Genomic DNA, 19,323 nt, shown 5'->3' with positions numbered 1-19,323 from the left:
GAACAGAAAGAAGATCCTTCGTTGGCTCCTTTGTTGACTTTGATTTGTCATAACAAGAACATTCAAGAGTGTGCCGGTGGTTATTTTGTGTTCGAAGGAGTCTTGTACAGGAAGTGGACCCGCACAGTTGACAATGTAATAGTGGACCAAGTAACACAGGTGGTGGTACCTTCCAGGTTCGGAAATTTAGTGTTGAGTTTGTCACATGATGGGGCAGCTGGTCACCTGGGGGTTAAGAAAACTTATGACAGAGTTCTGCATCGTTTTTTCTGGCCAAGGTTGAAACGTGATGTGTCTGCATATTGTAAAGTTTGCCATACATGTCAGCTGACCAGCAAGCCAAATCAGAAGATAATGCCTGCTCCTCTGTGTCCAATTCCAGTGGTGGAACCTCCTTTTCAATATTTGATTGCTGACTGTGTTGGTCCTCTACCTAAGAGTAAAACTGGTAGCAGCTACCAGATACCCAGCAGCATTTCCTCTGCGGTCGATTAAGGTCAAACCTATTATGAAAGCCTTGTCTACATTTATGTCTATTTTTGGTGTTCCAAAGGTTATTCAGACAGATCAGGGCAATAAATTCATTTCAACGCTTTTGTTCCATTTCACGATTACCTGATGCACCTCATGATAGCAGTGTTATCAGCAAATGTCAGCCCGATGTACTGTGGCCTGTCTGTGAGGTAGCTGTTGATCCATTTCATCAGGTATGGATCCACTTGCATCATGGTCAGATTGTCATATGGCAGTGGGGACTGGGTAATGTTAAAAGCATTTGGAAAAAATCCAGGAATAGGATCATGAATGTGCCCATCAGTATGTCCAGTTATGTGCGGGTTCAATGCAAGAGGTATAGAATTGCACCCTCCACATTTTAGGATAAAAATGCCTATAAGGATGATTCACAATAATGTAAACATCTTTATCTAAAAATGCTAATTTGAAATTTGGGTCCTGAAATGAATTAATTGTTGAAGTTTTAAATTGAAGAGGGTCCTATAGAACGTTACGGGAATACAGCCCAAAACTACAGAAGTTTTGGGCTGTATTCCCGTAATGTACCAACAGCAGGTTTAAAGTCCATTGGATGAAAACCATGTAAAACCAAGAAAATTAGATTTAAGTTCCTTCTAATTAAATAAATGAGGGGAGGATCCTGAAATCTTTGTGTCTGTATAATCTAACAAGTAGTTAACAGGTTAGGCTTAAAAGATAAAATCATTAAAATATGAAAATTTATGAAATGTATTTCTATTTTAAGCCACCATTTAACTGAGACAGACAGTATTTAACCCAAGATTACGGCTGTATCCTACGGACACAAACATTTGCACATAGTTTCTGACCCTGCACCTGAACTTTTAGCGGTAAAGCAGAAGTTGAAAGTTTTAGATAACGAACCGCAGAAGAAAAAGGAGGTGCAGAGAGGGAAAAGGGACTGCAGAAACAAAATGACTCTCATTTTGTGCAAACCAGTCTGGTTTGCAGATTACAGGTACAAAGCAACCACCACAGATACTCCCTGTATTAAGGTAGGAGATGCAGATGCAAGTGAAAGTCCACAAAAGAGGTGGTCTGGAGTATCTGAAGTGGTAGAGATAACCTCCCATGCAGTCTGGGTAAAAGGAAATGTAGGAGCAATTTGGCAATGCCTTGTTGGGGTCCCGGGTTGTGCGTTGTTTGTTTTTTTCCTGCGGGGGGCTTGGAAGAGCTGATGATTTCCTGCAGCTGGAGGCAGTCTGCTGTAGGCAGACACACCTGTCGGCAATCTACATCAGGCCAACTATTTAAGGACGGAGCGCCTGTCTACCAGGGTCGGAGAGTTGCGTGTTTTCCCTGGTCGCCACATTGCCACGTCGTTGAGTGGAGAGCATGCCGGACTTGACTCCCGAATTGGCTCTGCTCTGGAGCTCTTTGTGTGCCCCGGAAGACTGGAAGACTTCCCTGTGGTCCAGGAGGACTGCCAGTTGATTTGTTAAATAAAGACTAGTGTAATATCTGAAGGCTGTGTATTGATCCTCAGCAGGCCTTGACCTCTGTAAGATCTTAACTTGTTTTTCAGACACTTCACACCATCTCAAACATGTTCCATATGTGTCCTGTCACCTATGTTTTCATGTGCTCGTGATTGAATGTCTTGTTTTTCCCCTATGGGGAGTTGTTGTGAAGGAGTCCAAGGGTCCAAAGACTCTTGGGTTCTTGTCTTGTCCCTGATCACCTGGCGCCGCGCGAGTGGCAGCCTGTAACAACATCCCACTCACCCTCGAGCGTTTCCTTTACTTTTTCTTCTTTTCCGCACCTACTACCTTTGTTTTTGGTGCGTTCGGTTTGTTTCATTTACCCTCACCATGTACGTAAGACTCATGGAGTTTACACTGGTGGTTCTTCTTATTTCTTCACTTTTCGATACCGCGTCCGGAGACCCTTCGCGGAGACCCTTCGCGGAGCCGCGGCCGCTTGTTTACAGCAGGGATCAGCTGTTCGCCCTGCGGAGCTCTGCGCCGCTGCCCAAGGAGCGACCCGATGTGGCCCCCGAGCTGAGGAGGAGGAAGGAAACGGGGATGCCGCGCCAGGGTCGAGCGCCATGCCAGGAGGAGACGCTATCGACCCGTCCTGCCCTCCATCATCATGGGGAACGTCAGATCTCTCCCCAACAAGATGGACGAGCTGGCGGCGCTGACCCGGCATCAGCGGGAGTACGGGAGAGCAGCCTGCTGCTGTTTACGGAGACCTGGCTAACCGCGCTAACTCCGGACATGGCCGCACAACTTGAAGGATTTACTCTCTTACGGGCAGACAGAAGCAGGGAGAGTGGTAAGAGGAAGGGAGGAGGACTGGCAGTGTTTGTGAACGATAGATGGTGTAACCCTGGGCACATCACTATCAAGGAGCAGCACTGCTGTAAGGACATCGAACTGTTAGCCGTTAGCATGAGGCCTCACTACCTGCCGAGGGAGTTCACACATGCCCCCGTGGTGGTTGTGTACGTCCCCCCCTCTGCTAACGCTGATGCAGCCTGTGATGTCCTGCTCTCAGCAGTGAGCAGGCTGCAGACACAGCACCCTGACGCCCTCCTCCTCATCTCTGGAGACTTCAATCATGCCTCTCCATCATCTTCTCTGCCCAAATTCACCCAGTACGTCACATGCCACACCAGGGACAATAAAACACTGGACCTCTTCTATGCCAACACCAAGGAGGCATACCACTCTCTCCCACTCCCTCCCCTGGGCCGTGCCGACCACAACCTTATACACCTCCAGCCTGTGTACAAACCTCTTGTGCAGAGGCAGCCTGCTGTCACCCGCACAGTGAAGAAATGGTCCGAAGAAGCCGAAGAGGCCCTGAAAGACCGTTTCAACACAACCCTGTGGGATGTATTCAGTGACGCCCATGGGGAGGACATTGACAACCTCACCACTGACTACATTAATTTTTGCGTGGAGAACACCGTACCCACCAGGACTGTACGGAGCTTCTCCAACAGCAAGCCCTGGATCACCCCAGACATAAAGGCCCTCCTGAAGGAGAAGACGAGGGCTTTTGTGTCTGGAGACAAGGAAGAGCTGAAGACTGTGCAGAGGGAACTGAGGAGGAAGATCAGACAGGAGAAGGACAACTACAGGAGGAAGATGGAAAACCAGCTGCAGCAGAACAACATCTGTGGGGTCTGGAAGGGCCTGAAGACCATCTCGGGCTTCAAGGAGCAGAAGTCCCAACCTGTGGGCGACCGGAGGTGGGCTAACGACCTGAACTTGTTTTTCAATAGATTTGATCAGGTACCCACCCCTCCCCCAGCCCAGTCTCCTCTGCTGCTACCCCCGCCACTGTCTGTGCCTGCAACCCATTGTTCCTCCTGTCCCCCCTCCTCCCCCTCTCTCATGAACTTCAGCTTACACATTCCCGACACTTCACGCCCTGGCCCATGCCCATCCCCCCCACCAACACCTCCCAGCCTGTCCCTCACACCACACCAGGTGAGGAAGGCCCTGAAGAAGAACAGGGCCAGGAAAGCGACAGGTCCGGACGGCATCAGCTCCAGGCTCCTGAAGTCCTGCGCAGACCAGCTGTGTGGGATCTTCAGTCACATGTTCAACCTGAGTCTGAGGCTGGGGAGAGTGCCACAGCTGTGGAAGACGTCCTGCATCGTCCCAGTGCCGAAAACACCGCACCCCAAGGAGCTCAACAGCTACAGGCCGGTAGCTCTGACGTCTCATCTGATGAAGACGCTGGAGAGACTCATCCTCGATCACCTGCGCCCACTGGTGAGCTCCTTCATGGACCCGTTGCAGTTCGCCTACCAGCCGAGCATCGGGGTGGACGATGCCGTCATCTACCTCCTCCACACCTCCCTCACTCACCTGGAGAAGGCTGGAAGCACTGTGAGGATCATGTTTTTTGATTTCTCCAGTGCATTCAACACCATCCAGCCCAGGCTGCTGGGGACAAACTGGAGGTAGCTGGGGTGGATCACCACCTCACAACATGGATTCTGGACTACCTCACACAAAGACCACAGTTTGTGAGGGTGAAGGGCTCCCAGTCAGATCGGCTTCTCTGCAGCACCGGTGTCCCGCAGGGAACAGTTCTGGCTCCTTTCCTGTTCACCCTCTACACCGCGGACTTCTCATACAGCACACCTCCAGAAGTTCTCTGACGACTCTGCTGCTGTCGGCCTCATCACGGATGGGGACGATACGGGGTACAGAAAACTTATTCAGGGCTTTGTGGACTGGAGCCTGCGGAACAACCTCCAGATCAACGCTGGCAAAACCAAGGAGCTGGTGGTGGATTTCCGCAGGCGTAACAACCCCCCGCCTGCACCAGTGAACATCCTGGGAACGGATGTTGACGTGGTGGAGTCGTACAAGTACCTGGGTGTTCACCTAAACAATAACCTGGACTGGACACATAACACAGACGCCCTTGTCAAGAAGGGCAATAGCAGACTGTTCCTGCTCAGGAGGCTGAGGTCTTTTGGAGTGCAGGGACCCCTCCTGAGGACTTTCTATGACTCTGTGGTGGGATCAGCCATCTTCTATGGGATAGTCTGCTGGTCCAGTAGCATCACGGACAGGGACAGGAAGAGGATGGACAGACTGGTAAGGAGGGCCAGCTCTGTCCTGGGATGTCCCCTGGACTCAGTGGAGGTGGTGGGAAATGGGAGGATGGTGGCTAAGCTGTCATCCATGTTGAACAACACGTCCCACCCCCTACAGGACACCCTGACAGCACTGGGCAGCTCCTTCAGTGAGCGGCTGCTCCACCCTCGGTGTGCGAAGGAGAGGTATCGCAGATCTTTCCTGCCGGCTGCTGTCAGACTGCACAATAAACATAACACCCGCTAACACAATCTGAATATTATATATTCTGATATGTATATTGTATTCACCCTCTGTACTATGTACAGGTACACAGAGGCCGAGTATCCATTTATCTGGATTATTGTAAATATACATCCTCTTTGTATATTCCAAATCCTGTTCTATTTGATTTTATCTCATTTTTCTCTGAGTGCTCTTGTTGCTGTTGTTGCACTGTAAATTTCCCCGTGTGGGACAATGAAGGATCTGAATCTGAATCTGAATCTAACAGACTGGACTCTATACCATTTGGTTGGCTATATACCTAGCCGGCCATCAGCAGGAGGCTCCCCCTACATGAGCCTGGTCCTGCTCAAGGTTTCTTCCTGTTAAAGGGGAGTTTTTCCTTGCCACTGTTGCTTGTCTGGGGTTAGGCTCTGGGATTCTGGAAAGCGCCTCAAAACAATTTTGATTGTAAAAGACGCTATATAAATAAAGATTGATTTGATTTATATTGTGTTATGAGGTCATCAGAAAATAATGTGTTTACTTGACCATATAAAAGGGGCTATCAAACTAAGCACTTTGGAGATCTTCACCATCAGGACTACGAAACCTCCCTCGGGCAAGCTGCAGCGTCCGACTGATACCTGACTGTTCTCTCCAATAAACATCCCTTATAACCAAGTCGGTGTCTACAAAGATTCCTTTCTCATCAGCACATCTCAACCACCACCAGAAGAAATTTACCACACTAGTATTTGGACTTTTTATCACTGTGTTTTGCCTGCTTTCGGGTCCTATAAAAACCCAAACCCTAACAGAACTCTCTGACCTGGAGAACCGAACACCCGCTTCTTCCAGTTTATCTGGCGTTCACGGCTGAGTTAAAGCCGATGTTTGACCACCCGGTCCAGAGTGGCGAGGTGACCTCCCAGATCCTGTCCCTGCTCCAGGGCTCCAGCTCCGTCGCATACTACTCCATCCGATTCCGCATCCTCATGGCCAGGAGTGGCTGGAACGACGTGGTGCTCCGGGGTGTGTTCATCCAGGGACTCGCTGTGGAACTCAAAGATGAGTTAGCTGCTCGGGAGGAGTCTGAGGACCTGGAGATGTTCATCAGTCTGGTGATCCGGCTGGATAACCGACTGCGGGAGAGACAGAGGGATAGCAAACGCCCAGGGAGGAGTTCGGGGAGTCTGTCCTGGCAGAGTGGAGCTCCAGTTGAATTGTCAACTCCGGTCCCAGCTCCACCTCAGGAGGACGTCGCCGACGAACCTATGCAGCTGGGACGAACCTGACTCTCCGATGTGGAGCGGAAAGGCCGGCTAGCGACAAAGTTCTGCCTGTATTGCGGCCAGGCTGGGCACTTCCTCGCTGATTGCCCGTCCCGGCCCAATGGACTAAGCTCGTTGACATGTGTTGGAGTGTTGGTCCCTTTTCCTGCTCTGTGCTGGCCTGCCTAACGCTGCCGTGCACGCTACTCTGGTGCCAGGAATCTGTCTCTGCGCCATTCTTGGTGGTCTCCGGCGCAGACGACAGCTTCATCAGCCAGGAGTTGGCCATGCAAGCCCGCATCCCCTTCGAGACTCTGCCTGAGCCAAGATCCATCCTTGGTCTCAACGGGGAAGTCCTGGCAAAGGTGACCCAGCCCCTCACCTTCATCGTCTCCGGAACCATTGGGAGCAAATCCGCCCGTTCCTCATCCTGGCGTCCTCTTCGCCGAGGGTTCTTGGGGCTCCTTGGCTGGCTTGCCACAACCCCCAGATCGATTGGTCAACCGGGAGACTTGGGGCATACCCTGTCAGACCAACTGCCTTTTCTCTGCACTCACCCCCACGCCTGGTGGCTCGGACCTTGCCAGGAGAATTGTTAAGGGGGTGGGGCGTTCCCCCAGTGTGGTGCGGCCGGGTGGCACAGTCCAGGTGCCTGGGGTCCGTGATGGACTCTGCTGCAGAAAGAGAGCTGCTGCACTTTCGGGGTACCGGTCCATTCCAGTTGACGTGGAGCTGGACCCCATCTAACTCACTCTGCAACCTTCTTGCAGTTTTGTTGTAGTACCTAGGGTCTCCAAAAGTAGTATAAGGCAGAGCCTTCAGCTAATAGGCCCCAGTTCTCTGGAACCAGCTCCCATTCTTGATCCAGGAGTGTCATGATTCAAACGCAAACTTAAATCCATCATTTTTTGATAAGGCTCATAATTAGGTTGAACATAGAACTGCCCTGTTCTGTTGCTATAGGCTCAGACTAGTGGTTCTATAATACCCCCCCCCCCCCCCCCCAAGCCTTAGAAAATTATACATTCATGTCACATAACTGCTCATATTACCTGTCTTGTTTCTCTAGTCCCGAGAATCCCGGATCCGGTCCACCAGGATCTCCAGATGAGGACATCTGAAGATGCACCTGGGCCCCTGGACTTATTTCTATACACTGGGTTGGAGGTCATTATGCAGCTCTGAAGGCGGCGATACCTGTAGATGAATACAGAAGGGGGGGGCAGAAAAACTACACAAGAAATATCCAAGGTAGTTTTCTCTGTCAACTGGACTGGGTTTCTTCTCTTGAAGACGTTTCTCCTCTCCTCTCTCTCCTCTCCTCTCCTCTCCTCTCCTCTCCTCTCCTCTCCTCTCCTCTCCTCTCCTCTCCTCTCCCCCTCCCTCTCCTTCTCTCTCCTCTCCTTCTCTCTCTCCCTCTCCTTCTCTCTCCCTCTCCTCTCCTCCTCTCCTCTCCTCTCCTCTCCTCTCCTCTCTCTCCTCTCCTCCTCTCCTCTCCTCTCCTCTCCTCTCCTCTCCTCTCCTCTCCTCTCCTCTCCTTTCTCTTTACCCAGCTGGCCATCAGCAGGAGGGTCCCCCTACATGAGCCTGGTCCTGCTCAAGGTTTCTTCCTGTTAAAGGGGAGTTTTTCCTTGCCACTGTTGCTTGTCTGGGGTTAGGCCCTGGGATTCTGGAAAGCGCCTTGAAACAATTTTGATTGTATAAGACGCTATGTAAATAAAGATTGATTGATTGATTGATTGAATGTAATCATCAACCACTTATGAAGCCAGATGAATCTTTCCTTCGACCATCTATGTCAAAAAATGAATAGTTTGTCATGGCATTAAATCATGTACTTTTAAGGTTTTACTTGATATTTAATATTAATAAATGGTTTACACTGTTAAATGCTTTAAAAGTTAATAAAAAAAAACTCTAAAAATGCTTTAATAATGGAAATCATTGATTGTGAATTATATGGTTCATTTATAAAACCATATGATAGTCACGTCTTGACAACATGTATAAATAATAAGTTTATAAGTTTTATAAGGTTTATAAGTAGTTTATCAATGTCACCTGACTGCATCTCACTGGTTATTGTGAGCTGTCAGAATAAAGGCTTTTAGGGCCCAACAAGATGAGGACAAGCTGATCCTTGCTTTGGTTTCCAGTGGGCCTGACTCCTGTCACAACTCCTGTCACTTTCGACTTATTCAGAACGCTGCAGCGTGAGTTCTGACCTAGTTTGAACAGCCTAAAGTCACAACGCCAGCTCCGTGTCGGCTATAGAAAAGAATTGGTTCTTCTGCTGCTCTACCAATGGGAACCAAGGCTTATGTCCACAATACTACAACGTGATATTGTTAAAATACCAACCTTGGGAGATCCTGTGAGGCAGCTCAAGGAGGTCAGACGAAACATGCTGATGCAGCATTTAGCTTTTATGCACCACATAAAGTGTTCACAGATCTGAGATCAGCATCAAGTCTGTTTAAATCCAGGTTGAAGGTGATTCTCTCTTCATCTTCCGATGATAAAGACGCCTTTTCAGCATCTGAACCACACTCGACTCTTTTGTACTGTTAATGTTTTTAAAATAAATTTAAAAAACTGCATGCTTACATCTTCATTCCAAATGAATTGAATGTTTTTATTGTTTTCATCTTTCTCTGAATTACTTTAGCTGAAATGTGCTGCACAATTAAAGCTGCCTTGTTGTTTTCTGTCACTATCCATCAAGTGTTGAATGGTGGGCTGCTGCAGCACCACTGTGAGCCAGCCTGTTCACTGGTGCTGGTGGAGAAACCTGGAACACCTGCAAATCCACACAGACCCAGAGTCTACTAACTATACCTATGCAACACAAAAATGCTTGTTGTCGTTTGGGATTGAACCCAGACACATCCGCGGATGCAGGTTGGTACCCAGAGGAAAAGATCAGTGATATTCGGATAATTTTATGTGCATTCTGAAATGATCAGGAGACTTTCAAGGTTCTACAGTTGAATTAATCAAAGAAATGAAGAGAGACAAACTGGACAGTGAAGCTTTTGTTTCCAGCCCTTTAATGTTCAGGCGTATACAGCTGTGATCTGTGATCTTGGACTGCACAGGCTGATCCACAGAGCCGGTGATGTCCTGGGCTGTCTGCTGGAGTGTCTCACACACACACACACACACACACACACACACACACACACCACACACACACACACCACACACACACACACACACACACCTGTATCCAGTTGGCAGAGATGGCCTCACATTGTCATTAGGAACAGCCGTTCATGCACATTCCGACGAATGTGCATGAACCAAAGAATGTGCTTCAGCAGCTATTCTGGGACCAGCATCTTGCCAAAGGACACTTGCCATGGAGACTGTGGGGGACTGGGAAGCAAGAATCACTGGATCCCCCGAGCTGCAGCTCCACAGCAAGCTGACGACACACACTGGAGGATTTGGGAGTAGAACAAAATAATAGTGAAGCCTAACCAAGAGCCTACACCAACAAATAGGAGAGGAAAATAAATCAAATTCGATCCTGGACTGAAACTGATCTGTTCGTCGGTTTAATATGTTGTTTGGGAGTTTTTGTGACATGGTGTGAAGCAAGACAGCACTCATTAGAACCGTCAACAGATATGATCTGTATATGAGCACAACCCTCGTTTCCTTTGCATCGATGTTTTAGAAGTGCATATTAATAAAGAATTGTCCTGACTGTAACCTCAGGAGTCTGAAACGGTGTTTGTCTACACTGAACAAGACGTTCTGTTAGCATCAAGTGTCCTGCCGCTGCGTTGCTGGACAGGAGGGATGCTGATTTAATGTATGAGTGTTCGAGCAACCCTGTCCTGAACATGTCCCCAAATCCCAATAAATGTGTCCCAGTAACAGAGAACCTCTGCAGGATTTTGTCCACTTGAAGCGACTAATGATGTAACTCATGGTCTTCCTCATGGAGGTCTTCTTCACATGAGGCTGTGCACTATGTCTGCTTTGAGACAGAGAGAGAGAGAGAGTGTGTGTGTGTGTGTTTTTGTGTTCTGAAAATCAAATATTTAAGAGAATGAATGATAGAAAACAATCCTTCTCACAGAGTCTCAATGAAACGGCACTTTAAACAGACAACATAACACATAACAGAGACTTAAATGTAGCAAATGTATCTCAAAACAAATGTGTCTCATGTCTGTTGTCAGAGTTTCTTCTTTGCCCGTCTTTGGTACTAAAAGGTGGTAAAAAGTGACAGCCCTCTAGGGCTACTTACAGATCTCTGAGCTCACAGCTTAGGTCATTCTGCTTACAACCACAACATATATGAACAAGCACACTTTCATACCCACATATGTGCACCTCAGCCTGACTTTACTCCTTCTTCTCACCCCCCACGCCCACCCTTGAAAGTTGCAGCAACATTATTATAGTAACAGGTCGTCCTTAGCTACCTTGCTGCCAGTCCGACCTGTTTCGCAGTTGTGTTTGCCGTGTTCGGCAAACGTGGCAGAGAATGAATAGAGAGGAGACAGTTGGGGACATGGAGGGGGCGGACGTATCAGACTTGCATTCCCTTTTTAGTTCCCAACTGCCATGGGTATTCATAATTATTGAGGACAATTCGCTAGTGCCCGCATGACTCATACTTTCTTACTTTGGTTTAGATTAACATAAATATCGGAATTTTTAACACCAAAAGCAGAGGTCATGGCTGCTCAACTGACATTTATTGGCAGGTTTGTTTAGGACACCTATGAGACACAAGTTTGGGCCAAAAAACAGTCAACAAGAGTCAAACTGCCCGAGAATAGCACCCAGTATGTGTGAGGATCCACTATGGGATTCGGGACTTTTTACATTAATTATACACTGACCTGTTCAATGGGGAGAGCAGAGCTCACAGTTTTGGATTTAAGAAGATTTGGACATTACCTAAAAGCTTTCAGTTGGTATTTTGGTCAACCTTCTTATATCTGTAATAACAGTAACTTTAGTTGATACGTAATAACATACTTCATAACATTTATTGGCAGATTCTTTAGTATTAGACATTTATTAGACAACAGTTATCTTTGTCCGCATATAATGTGTGATTTTATCTTAAATTTAAAGTTGGTGAATAAGGAGTCCTAACCCTAACCCTAAGCTTTAAAATAGGTTATTAGGTTTATGTTTAATACCATATAGCTTTGCTGGAGCTAACATACAGAAGATGATGCTTCAAGGCTCTTTCCACATTCACACTGGAATAAGTCCAACACTGAACTGACAGACAATCCAACATGAAAAGCAAGATGAAAGAAAGCCAACCAATGAGCAGGGCTAAATAGACCATAAAAACTCGATTTATTATATTTCCAGGGTACATTATATTTATTTGTCCATAAACACTCATAAATTTAATGTAACAATAACGTTTTTAAATAAGGTCCAGACAGATTCAGCTTGATCAAAATATTCTCGAACAGAACTGTAACAATAAAACTTCAAAGTAAATAAATCAAACAAAATTTGCTCAAAGCCATTATAACTGAGAATTTAAGTGATATTGCACATTTTATGATAGAATTATGCCTGGGGCTATAATAAAAAGTGGAGCTTCGGTTCAAGAACCATATCAAGTTTAATGCACATTTATTTGCAGGTTAATAATAAACTTACTGCAGAGGTACAAGAATAGGAATGAAATTTCACAGGCTCTGGCAGGCTAACAGAAACAGGTCATAGTGGGGTAAGTTGAGAAAAGGGGAGTGTGTGGGGGGGTTGCCCTGGTGGCATACACTAGCAAGTCCGTTCCACTCTGTTATCATTTTTAGATGATATCAAGAATTCTCGAAATAGTCCTGCATAGAAAAATAATGAGTTTTGTTACTTCTGTACACTGTTGACACCAGGGGCTGAATCACAGACCAATTCTTCTCGGCTTGTTTGTTTGAGGGTACAGCATGTGTGTGCAAGGCTTTGCCACTTCTGGATCATTAACAAATCAGCCGTACAGATACAAATAATGTAGGACTTATAAAATAAATTCCAGGTTACGCTTACATGGCAAGCACCTTTGTATTATTATATGTTCAGCATTTTCATTGTTTAGAAACTCTGTCTGTGGTTGTGAGTGTGTGTGCCTTTAAGATCTCCCCGCAAAGCATTACAACATTTTGTTAAGTAGCGTTTTAAAAAGAGAAAGACCATTTAGAAAACACTATATTCAACATGGCTCTTTACATTAAACAGACAGGTCACAAAAGCATTCCACATGGAAAACTTGTTCAGCTGTGCCTCCATTTCCCTGGTGGGAACAAGAGGCCTCCTGACACCAGTGTCAGTCCACAGACCAAAAGAAAATCATATTCCCACAATGCTAAACAAACAAATAAATAAATAAAAGAGTCATCATTTGTGGTCATTTGCTCCATAAAATTATAAAACAATGTCCATCTGTTTCATTTTTACTTCTGTTGTCAAGCTTTCTCTGACATGTTTGGAAAAAACAAAGGAGGGAAAACCCGAGAAAGAAGAACCCATGTGAATATCAGCAGAAGTACCGTGACTGTCTGGTCGCCTTGAAGGGCAAGGTTGATAAATGGATGAGAGTCCAAAAGGAGTTTTCATGTGAAATAGAGCCACACTAATTCTAAGAGCTTTTTTGTTGTGTGGAGCCATTTTGCCTGTCTCTTCATTGGTCTTTCATTTGGTTTCCAGAAGGCACTTTTCTTTTTGCTATATGAGCGGTTGCAGATACAGACAAAAGCTGGAGATTGTGTGTGTGTTAATGGTGTGTGTTTGTGTGTTCTGACACGTACAGGAGCTGGCTATAACTTTGCAGGTTCTTGCCCTAGTAGCATTGCCAGAAAGTTTAAAAACTACTGTATACTGATTGTGTTCAATGCCTAATAAAAACAGCCTCAATCTCCTTAATTAATCTGACAACTATTTTGTGGCTGATTAAACATTCTAACTGTCACAACTTCATCATTTCCTTCTCTGTGCTGAACATGTTTCAATTCTCACATAGAAGTGGTTTGAACCAGTAACTCTTTTGAATTTCACTGGCCTGAGCAAATCATTACTGAGTGAAAAGATCAATATCTCTGAGAGTGTGTAAATCAAACACAGTCCCTATATTTTGCTGAGTGCAGTCTGCTCCTCCAGCACCTGAAGGTAGTCAGGTGTTCCCTGCAGCTTGGCTTTCAGTTCGTAATACTCACTTTTTCTCTGCTCGACCATGATCCTACTATGGTTCCCACCTTTGAGTGAGGGCTTCTTTATCTTTCTGTCTAGTGTAGATTTCTCGGGGTAGTGGATCTCATAACCACTCATCCCCGTGGTCTTAAAATCCCGTTTGCTGTCCAGGAAGCTCTGGATGAACATGTTGGGCTCTCGGTGGGGCAGGAATTCTTCCAGTTCATCGATGGTGCTGAGGCGTTTGTTGCGCTCCAGAGTTGACAGCATTTCCTTGTCCTTTTCAGCACTGTTTCGCAGAATGATCTTTTGCCTATGTGGGTCTGCAAACTTAAACTCAGAGTCAATATCAGAAGAACGTCCAATTCCACAAGTATGGCTCTTCCTAATGTGTTCGATGGTCTGGGGGATGAATGGCTCTCCTCCCAAGTCATTCCCTGGAAGAAAGCCTTTCTTTGCAGATTTATTGTTTTGTCTGTGAAGCTGTAGGGACATAGAGCCACACTCTGGATTTCCAAGACCCTCTTGTCTTCCAACTGGTTTCTTATTCCGTCTCAACACAAAAACAAGTAGGCAGAAAGCCACAAACACTGTAAGGATGAGCACCACAAGGATGCTGAGGATCATGATCGATAGAGGCACAGGCCCTCCTGGTGTTGCTTTACCAACTCCAGCAGCTGACACAGAGGTCAGAGTAGGGGTCGCGCTCGTCAAAATGAATGGAGGCCTTGCCACAAGCTTGGGACATATGATCTCATTCTTCGAGAGGCGCAATTCTGTGTTGGAAAACTGGGCAGGAGATGCACATTTTACCTCTTTGGCAGCTACACCATCTTTCAGCTTCTCTAGCCAGAGCTTTAAAGCAACAAGATCGCAGGAGCACTCCCAAGGATTCCCCTCAAGGTCTATCTGGGTTAGGGAATGCAACTGGTCCAAGACTCCACTGACAGGCAGAGTCATGAAATGGTTATTTTTAAGACTGAGTCTTGCTAAAGAGACACCAGCAAAGATGTATGCAGGAAGGCTTCGCAAAACATTGTTGTTGAGATAGAGGAGCTGAAGATTTGGCATAGAGTCAAATGTGCCAGCAAGAATTTCTTTGATGGCATTGTATTCCAGATAGAGGTATTGCAAGTTTGAGAGACCTATGAACATTTCAGGGTGTAACTGTTCAATTTGGTTTCCATTTAAATAGAGTCTCCTTAGGTTAGTGAGGTTTGCAAATGCACCCTTTTGGACCGTAACTATTTGATTGCTTCCAAGATGTAGGAAGTCTAAACCCTCAAAACCTTGAAAGTCAACTGGGCTCATGTCAATGATGTTATTCTCACTCAGATGAAGTTTCTTGGCATTTGGGGGCCTGGGAATGAGCTCAGCTAAATTTCTAATGTTCCTTTTCTGACAATTGACACTGATTCCAAAATCCGATGGTTGGGATTTGCAAATGCAGGGCTGCGGACACACAAGTTGAGGATTCTGAAAGGAAACAATTTGGCTGTTTCGTCCTAATGGTGGTAAGCCAGCAACAATGCCATTTCCATAAACTTTTGAATCTGTAGATTTGGGTGCTTTTGTGGTCATGGGCACTGCTGGGCTTGGTGTCATTTTGGAGGGTGTCTGATTGTTATCAGGCAGCATGGGTGGCATCTTCACATCAAAGTCACTTCCTGTGCCCATGGGACAAAGCTCCTGCTTGTTAGTTTCCTTCAGAAGTCTTCCATATAAATCAGTTGGTGTTTCACATATTGCCTCACCTATAAAAATGTTATAGGGCATGTTTTCAAGCCATGTCTTAAGAGGAGCTAAATCACAAGTACAATTCCAAGGGTTGTCATCCAGCTGCAGCTCTACAATCCTCCCAATATGCTCCAGTACTCCCAAATAAGGAAGCCTCTGGATCCTGTTCCCTCTGATATCCAAGTGTGTCAGTGAGGCAAAGCGAAATATATTATCGGGAAGTATCTGTATAAGATTATCATTTAGGATCACCACTTTCAACTTGTGTAGTTTGTTAAATGCTCCCTTTTCAATTGTTTTGATCAAGTTATAGTCGGCCTGAAGGTATTCCAGGTTTTCTATACCTTGGAAAGTGTCTGCTCGGAGCACCTTCAGTTCATTATTGTTCAGGTGCAATTGTTTCAATGCGCTCATCCCCATGAAAGCTCCGCCCTCTATGTTCTGCAGCTTGTTGTTCCCCAGCTGCAGTGATACAGCATGGCTATAGTTGAGGAATGAGTTTGGATAGAGGATGATTAGTAAGTTGTTCTGAAAGTTCAGGTGGTACAGTGATGATACTGGTGGGATAAGCTGCGTGGGCCGGTACACTGTGATCTTCTCACAGTTGACATAGAGCACATTCTCCACTGACATGCAGGAGCAGGCGCTGCAGGTTTCAGCCATTAGGGCTGATGGTGACGGCTCAACCATCTGAGGTTCATCCAGCATGGATGGGGAGGAGAGGGACGAGGACAAGGAGCCAGGGATGGAAGAAGAAAAAGCAACCCACAGAAGTATGAACAGCATCTTGTCAGTTAGAAATCCTCCACCAGAAAACCATTTACCAACCTTTGAAGAAAAAAAAGGGCATGCACACATTTACCATTGATCACAGACACATATACTTCTTATTTCACTCACATTCAAATATGTCATATTCATTTGTCACTTCTGTTAAAATTCTTACAGTAAAGAGAATCCAAGTTGTATGCCGCTGAGACATTTTTTCAAACAAGTTGCATTTTATAGGCATCATTGCAGTGCGCAACTTTGACCAAATGATTCACCACACTGATTAGCACCAAAAGCTTGATGCAGACTTAATACTGCAGGCAAAATGTACACAAGGCAGCAGACGGCTGCACCTTCTCTATCTAATTCAGACATCCCCCTACCAGAAAATGTCTAAGGCAGCAGCAGCAGCAGCAGCAGCAGCAGTGATTGTGTTCGCTTTTCCTCTCCCAGCATATTCATATAATTGAGTCAAACAGCTGCAGTGCTGCTTTTTTAAGAGGTTTCATTTGAAGCCACTTTCGTGGCGGAGATCTGGGACTGAGCTCACAGTAACGGGTGCATTTTATAGTTACAGATAATCCTCAAATCAATTAAGAAGGGACAAAATAGATATGTCAATCCAATAGGAAAGAAACGCTGAACTCACCCACAGCTGCAGAGGTAATCAATGCGCACCCCCCCCCCCCGAGACGCACAGAGGGGTCGGTGAGACATGGATGCGTGCAAACGTTCTTCCACACTAAGTGAAGCAGTTTCGAGGTGCAACACGGCTGCTTCTGGCTCTTTATTCCCATTCGAGCTCCTGTATGTCAACCTCAGTGGGGAAAGGAAGAAAGAGGATGGTGGATGGAGCCGGGAGAGCGTGCAGTGGAGATGGAGGAAAAAGGAGGGGGGGTTCAGCCGATGCGTCGCTTACTGACGGGCTCCCCTTGCTTTGAAATATCGCCCCACTGCTCATTCGTACCCCAGGGTGGGTGTACTACCTCCATGGTAGAGCGTGCATTTGGTTACAGGGGAGATCGAGGGATGAAGAGAAAAGAAGAAAGGAGGGGGTGGGGAGGCAATCTTACAATGTGTCCAGGGACTCAAAAAAGGCGTGAAAAAAGGACGCAAGAGGAATGGTGGCACCAGAAAAGAAGTCAGTCATGCTAAGGATTTTCCAAACAGCAAAGATCAAAAGAAAGCAGAGGAGAGCATTTTCTTATTTGAATTCAAAAATCAACAACCATGTCAATAAAACGTGACTCTAAGACGAACGGCGAATACCGCAAAGCAGCCAAAGGATTCAGACTGTTACAGAGGTGCAACAGATTAAGGGTCTTCATCCTTCTTCTACATGGAGATCACTGAACAATGAGAGGAACGATCTCTCAGTCCTGCAACAGAAAGAAAGCAGACCACACAAAGCTCAAAAATAAAATATAAATAATTCAGTCCTTCAATCCGCTGTGACGCAAGCTGGCTAGGAATACTGCTCTTTGGGAAAACAGAAGGAAATAGGGGATTTCCCTCCTTTAAAACATCCATCTGAGGGTGGGGGGAGGAAAGACGTGGTGTGTCATTCCTGTCAGAAGGAACAGTGCAGTAACGAGCTCTTCTTTCTACAGCCGCATTCAGTCGCACTTCCCACACGGATAAAAGAGCAGACTGCGGGAGAAGCGAGAGAGAGAAAGAGTCGGGGAGGAAACAGAGATGTGAGAGGGAGGGAGAGAGCGGCATGGAGGAGATAGAGATGAGAGAGGGGGAGGGAGGGAGGAGAGATACAGATGAGAGGGAGAGAGAGGGGGACGGATGGCAAACGATTTTGATTCTAACTGAAACAGAAAAAAAATCTTCAGTCTGTTTTCTGTTGACACCATCATCATCATTCCTATTATTAGTCTAACAACAGTACTAATACAGACACACATGTGGACGGGCAGACAGGTCGACAGACAGACAACACTGTAGTGGAAAGGTGGTGAGAAATGCGAGTGGGGGCATTTCTGCATGAGGACAGGTGTTGATCTGCTGCCTGGCCGTCCTGCATGTCTCTAAAACACGACCGACCTCCCAAGCCTGTCTGACAAGAGGTAACTGCTGCTCTTCTAACTGTCCCTGATTTAATCCAAATACCATGAATTGGAACAATCGGACTCGTTAAAAGGGTGCAATTGAATCTGGGGCAATCTGGGGACATCACTAGGGTTACCTACACTGAAGTATAAAAGCAGCAACTAAATAAAAATAAATCATGAAGAGACAGACACTTCAGCCTAACAGCTTTCTGGATAGAAGGCGAAACGTCTTCAAGAGAAGAAACCCAGTCCAGTTGACATGGAAAACTACCTTGGATACAATGACCTGGATGATTGAGAATCTACACAGACATTCAGCCTAACTGCTATTCCCAGTTCTTTACTGGAGGTGATGCTGCACCCTGGTGTGAGAGAGAACACCTTAAATGAAGGTACATTCAATTTTTTATTAGTTGTATGACATTTCCTTTTATACTTTTTTTCTTTTTCTTGACCACTTCAACCCTTACATAGGGAATGTGGAGGAGACTGGAGTCCATTCAAGCTTTAAACAGGCAAAGGCATGTCCCATCCTGGAGGAGTCACCAGCTAGTCCCAGGCCCTATGTGAACATTTGAGCGTTCGGTACCTTGCTCAAGGGTACCTCAGCAGCACTCTGAAGGTTCAAGCCCACACCAAGCTCCAACCACTTCCCCAGCCTGATCTCCCATCGCCTTCATGTGTTTGTTTATTCTTAATTCAAAAAGTTGATTGACACAAAAGAGTGAGAACACTTGTCTACCTTTCTTATGCTACATGACACAGTTGTGCCTCATTACCACAGTCTTTGTAATATTCAATCAATCTTTATTTATACAGTGTCTGTTACAATCCAAATTGTATTAAATTGTGTATTAAATGAAAGTTAGAACTCTACAAGTACAGCATTACTGTCTCATAAAGTGCATACTTATTTCTGCTATTTCATCTGTTTCATCAAATTCTGCACTTTACATCCACTAAATACAGCAAATGTGCACATGTCATTTATTGAGGTAACAAATG

General features: G+C 46.0%; 2 protein-coding genes across 2 annotated transcripts in view; both read right to left on the bottom strand.

The window, feature by feature from the left end:
- The window catches only part of LOC130531845 (uncharacterized), a 447,745-nt gene that overhangs the window by 27,008 nt on the left and 401,414 nt on the right, over positions 1-19,323 (bottom strand). The window lies entirely within an intron of this gene.
- On the bottom strand, positions 11,892-17,950 carry slitrk4 (SLIT and NTRK-like family, member 4). The gene is made up of 2 exons (XM_057044007.1): positions 16,908-17,950; positions 11,892-16,315 (listed from the first exon to the last, which is right to left on the bottom strand). The coding sequence occupies exon 2, from the start codon at positions 16,271-16,273 to the stop codon at positions 13,688-13,690; it is 2,586 nt and encodes an 861-aa protein (XP_056899987.1). The 5' UTR covers positions 16,274-16,315; positions 16,908-17,950; the 3' UTR covers positions 11,892-13,687.

This window comes from Takifugu flavidus, chromosome 9 (assembly GCF_003711565.1).
Source record: "Takifugu flavidus isolate HTHZ2018 chromosome 9, ASM371156v2, whole genome shotgun sequence".
NCBI lineage: Eukaryota > Metazoa > Chordata > Actinopteri > Tetraodontiformes > Tetraodontidae > Takifugu > Takifugu flavidus.
This window is presented reverse-complemented; position numbering and strand designations above follow the sequence as displayed.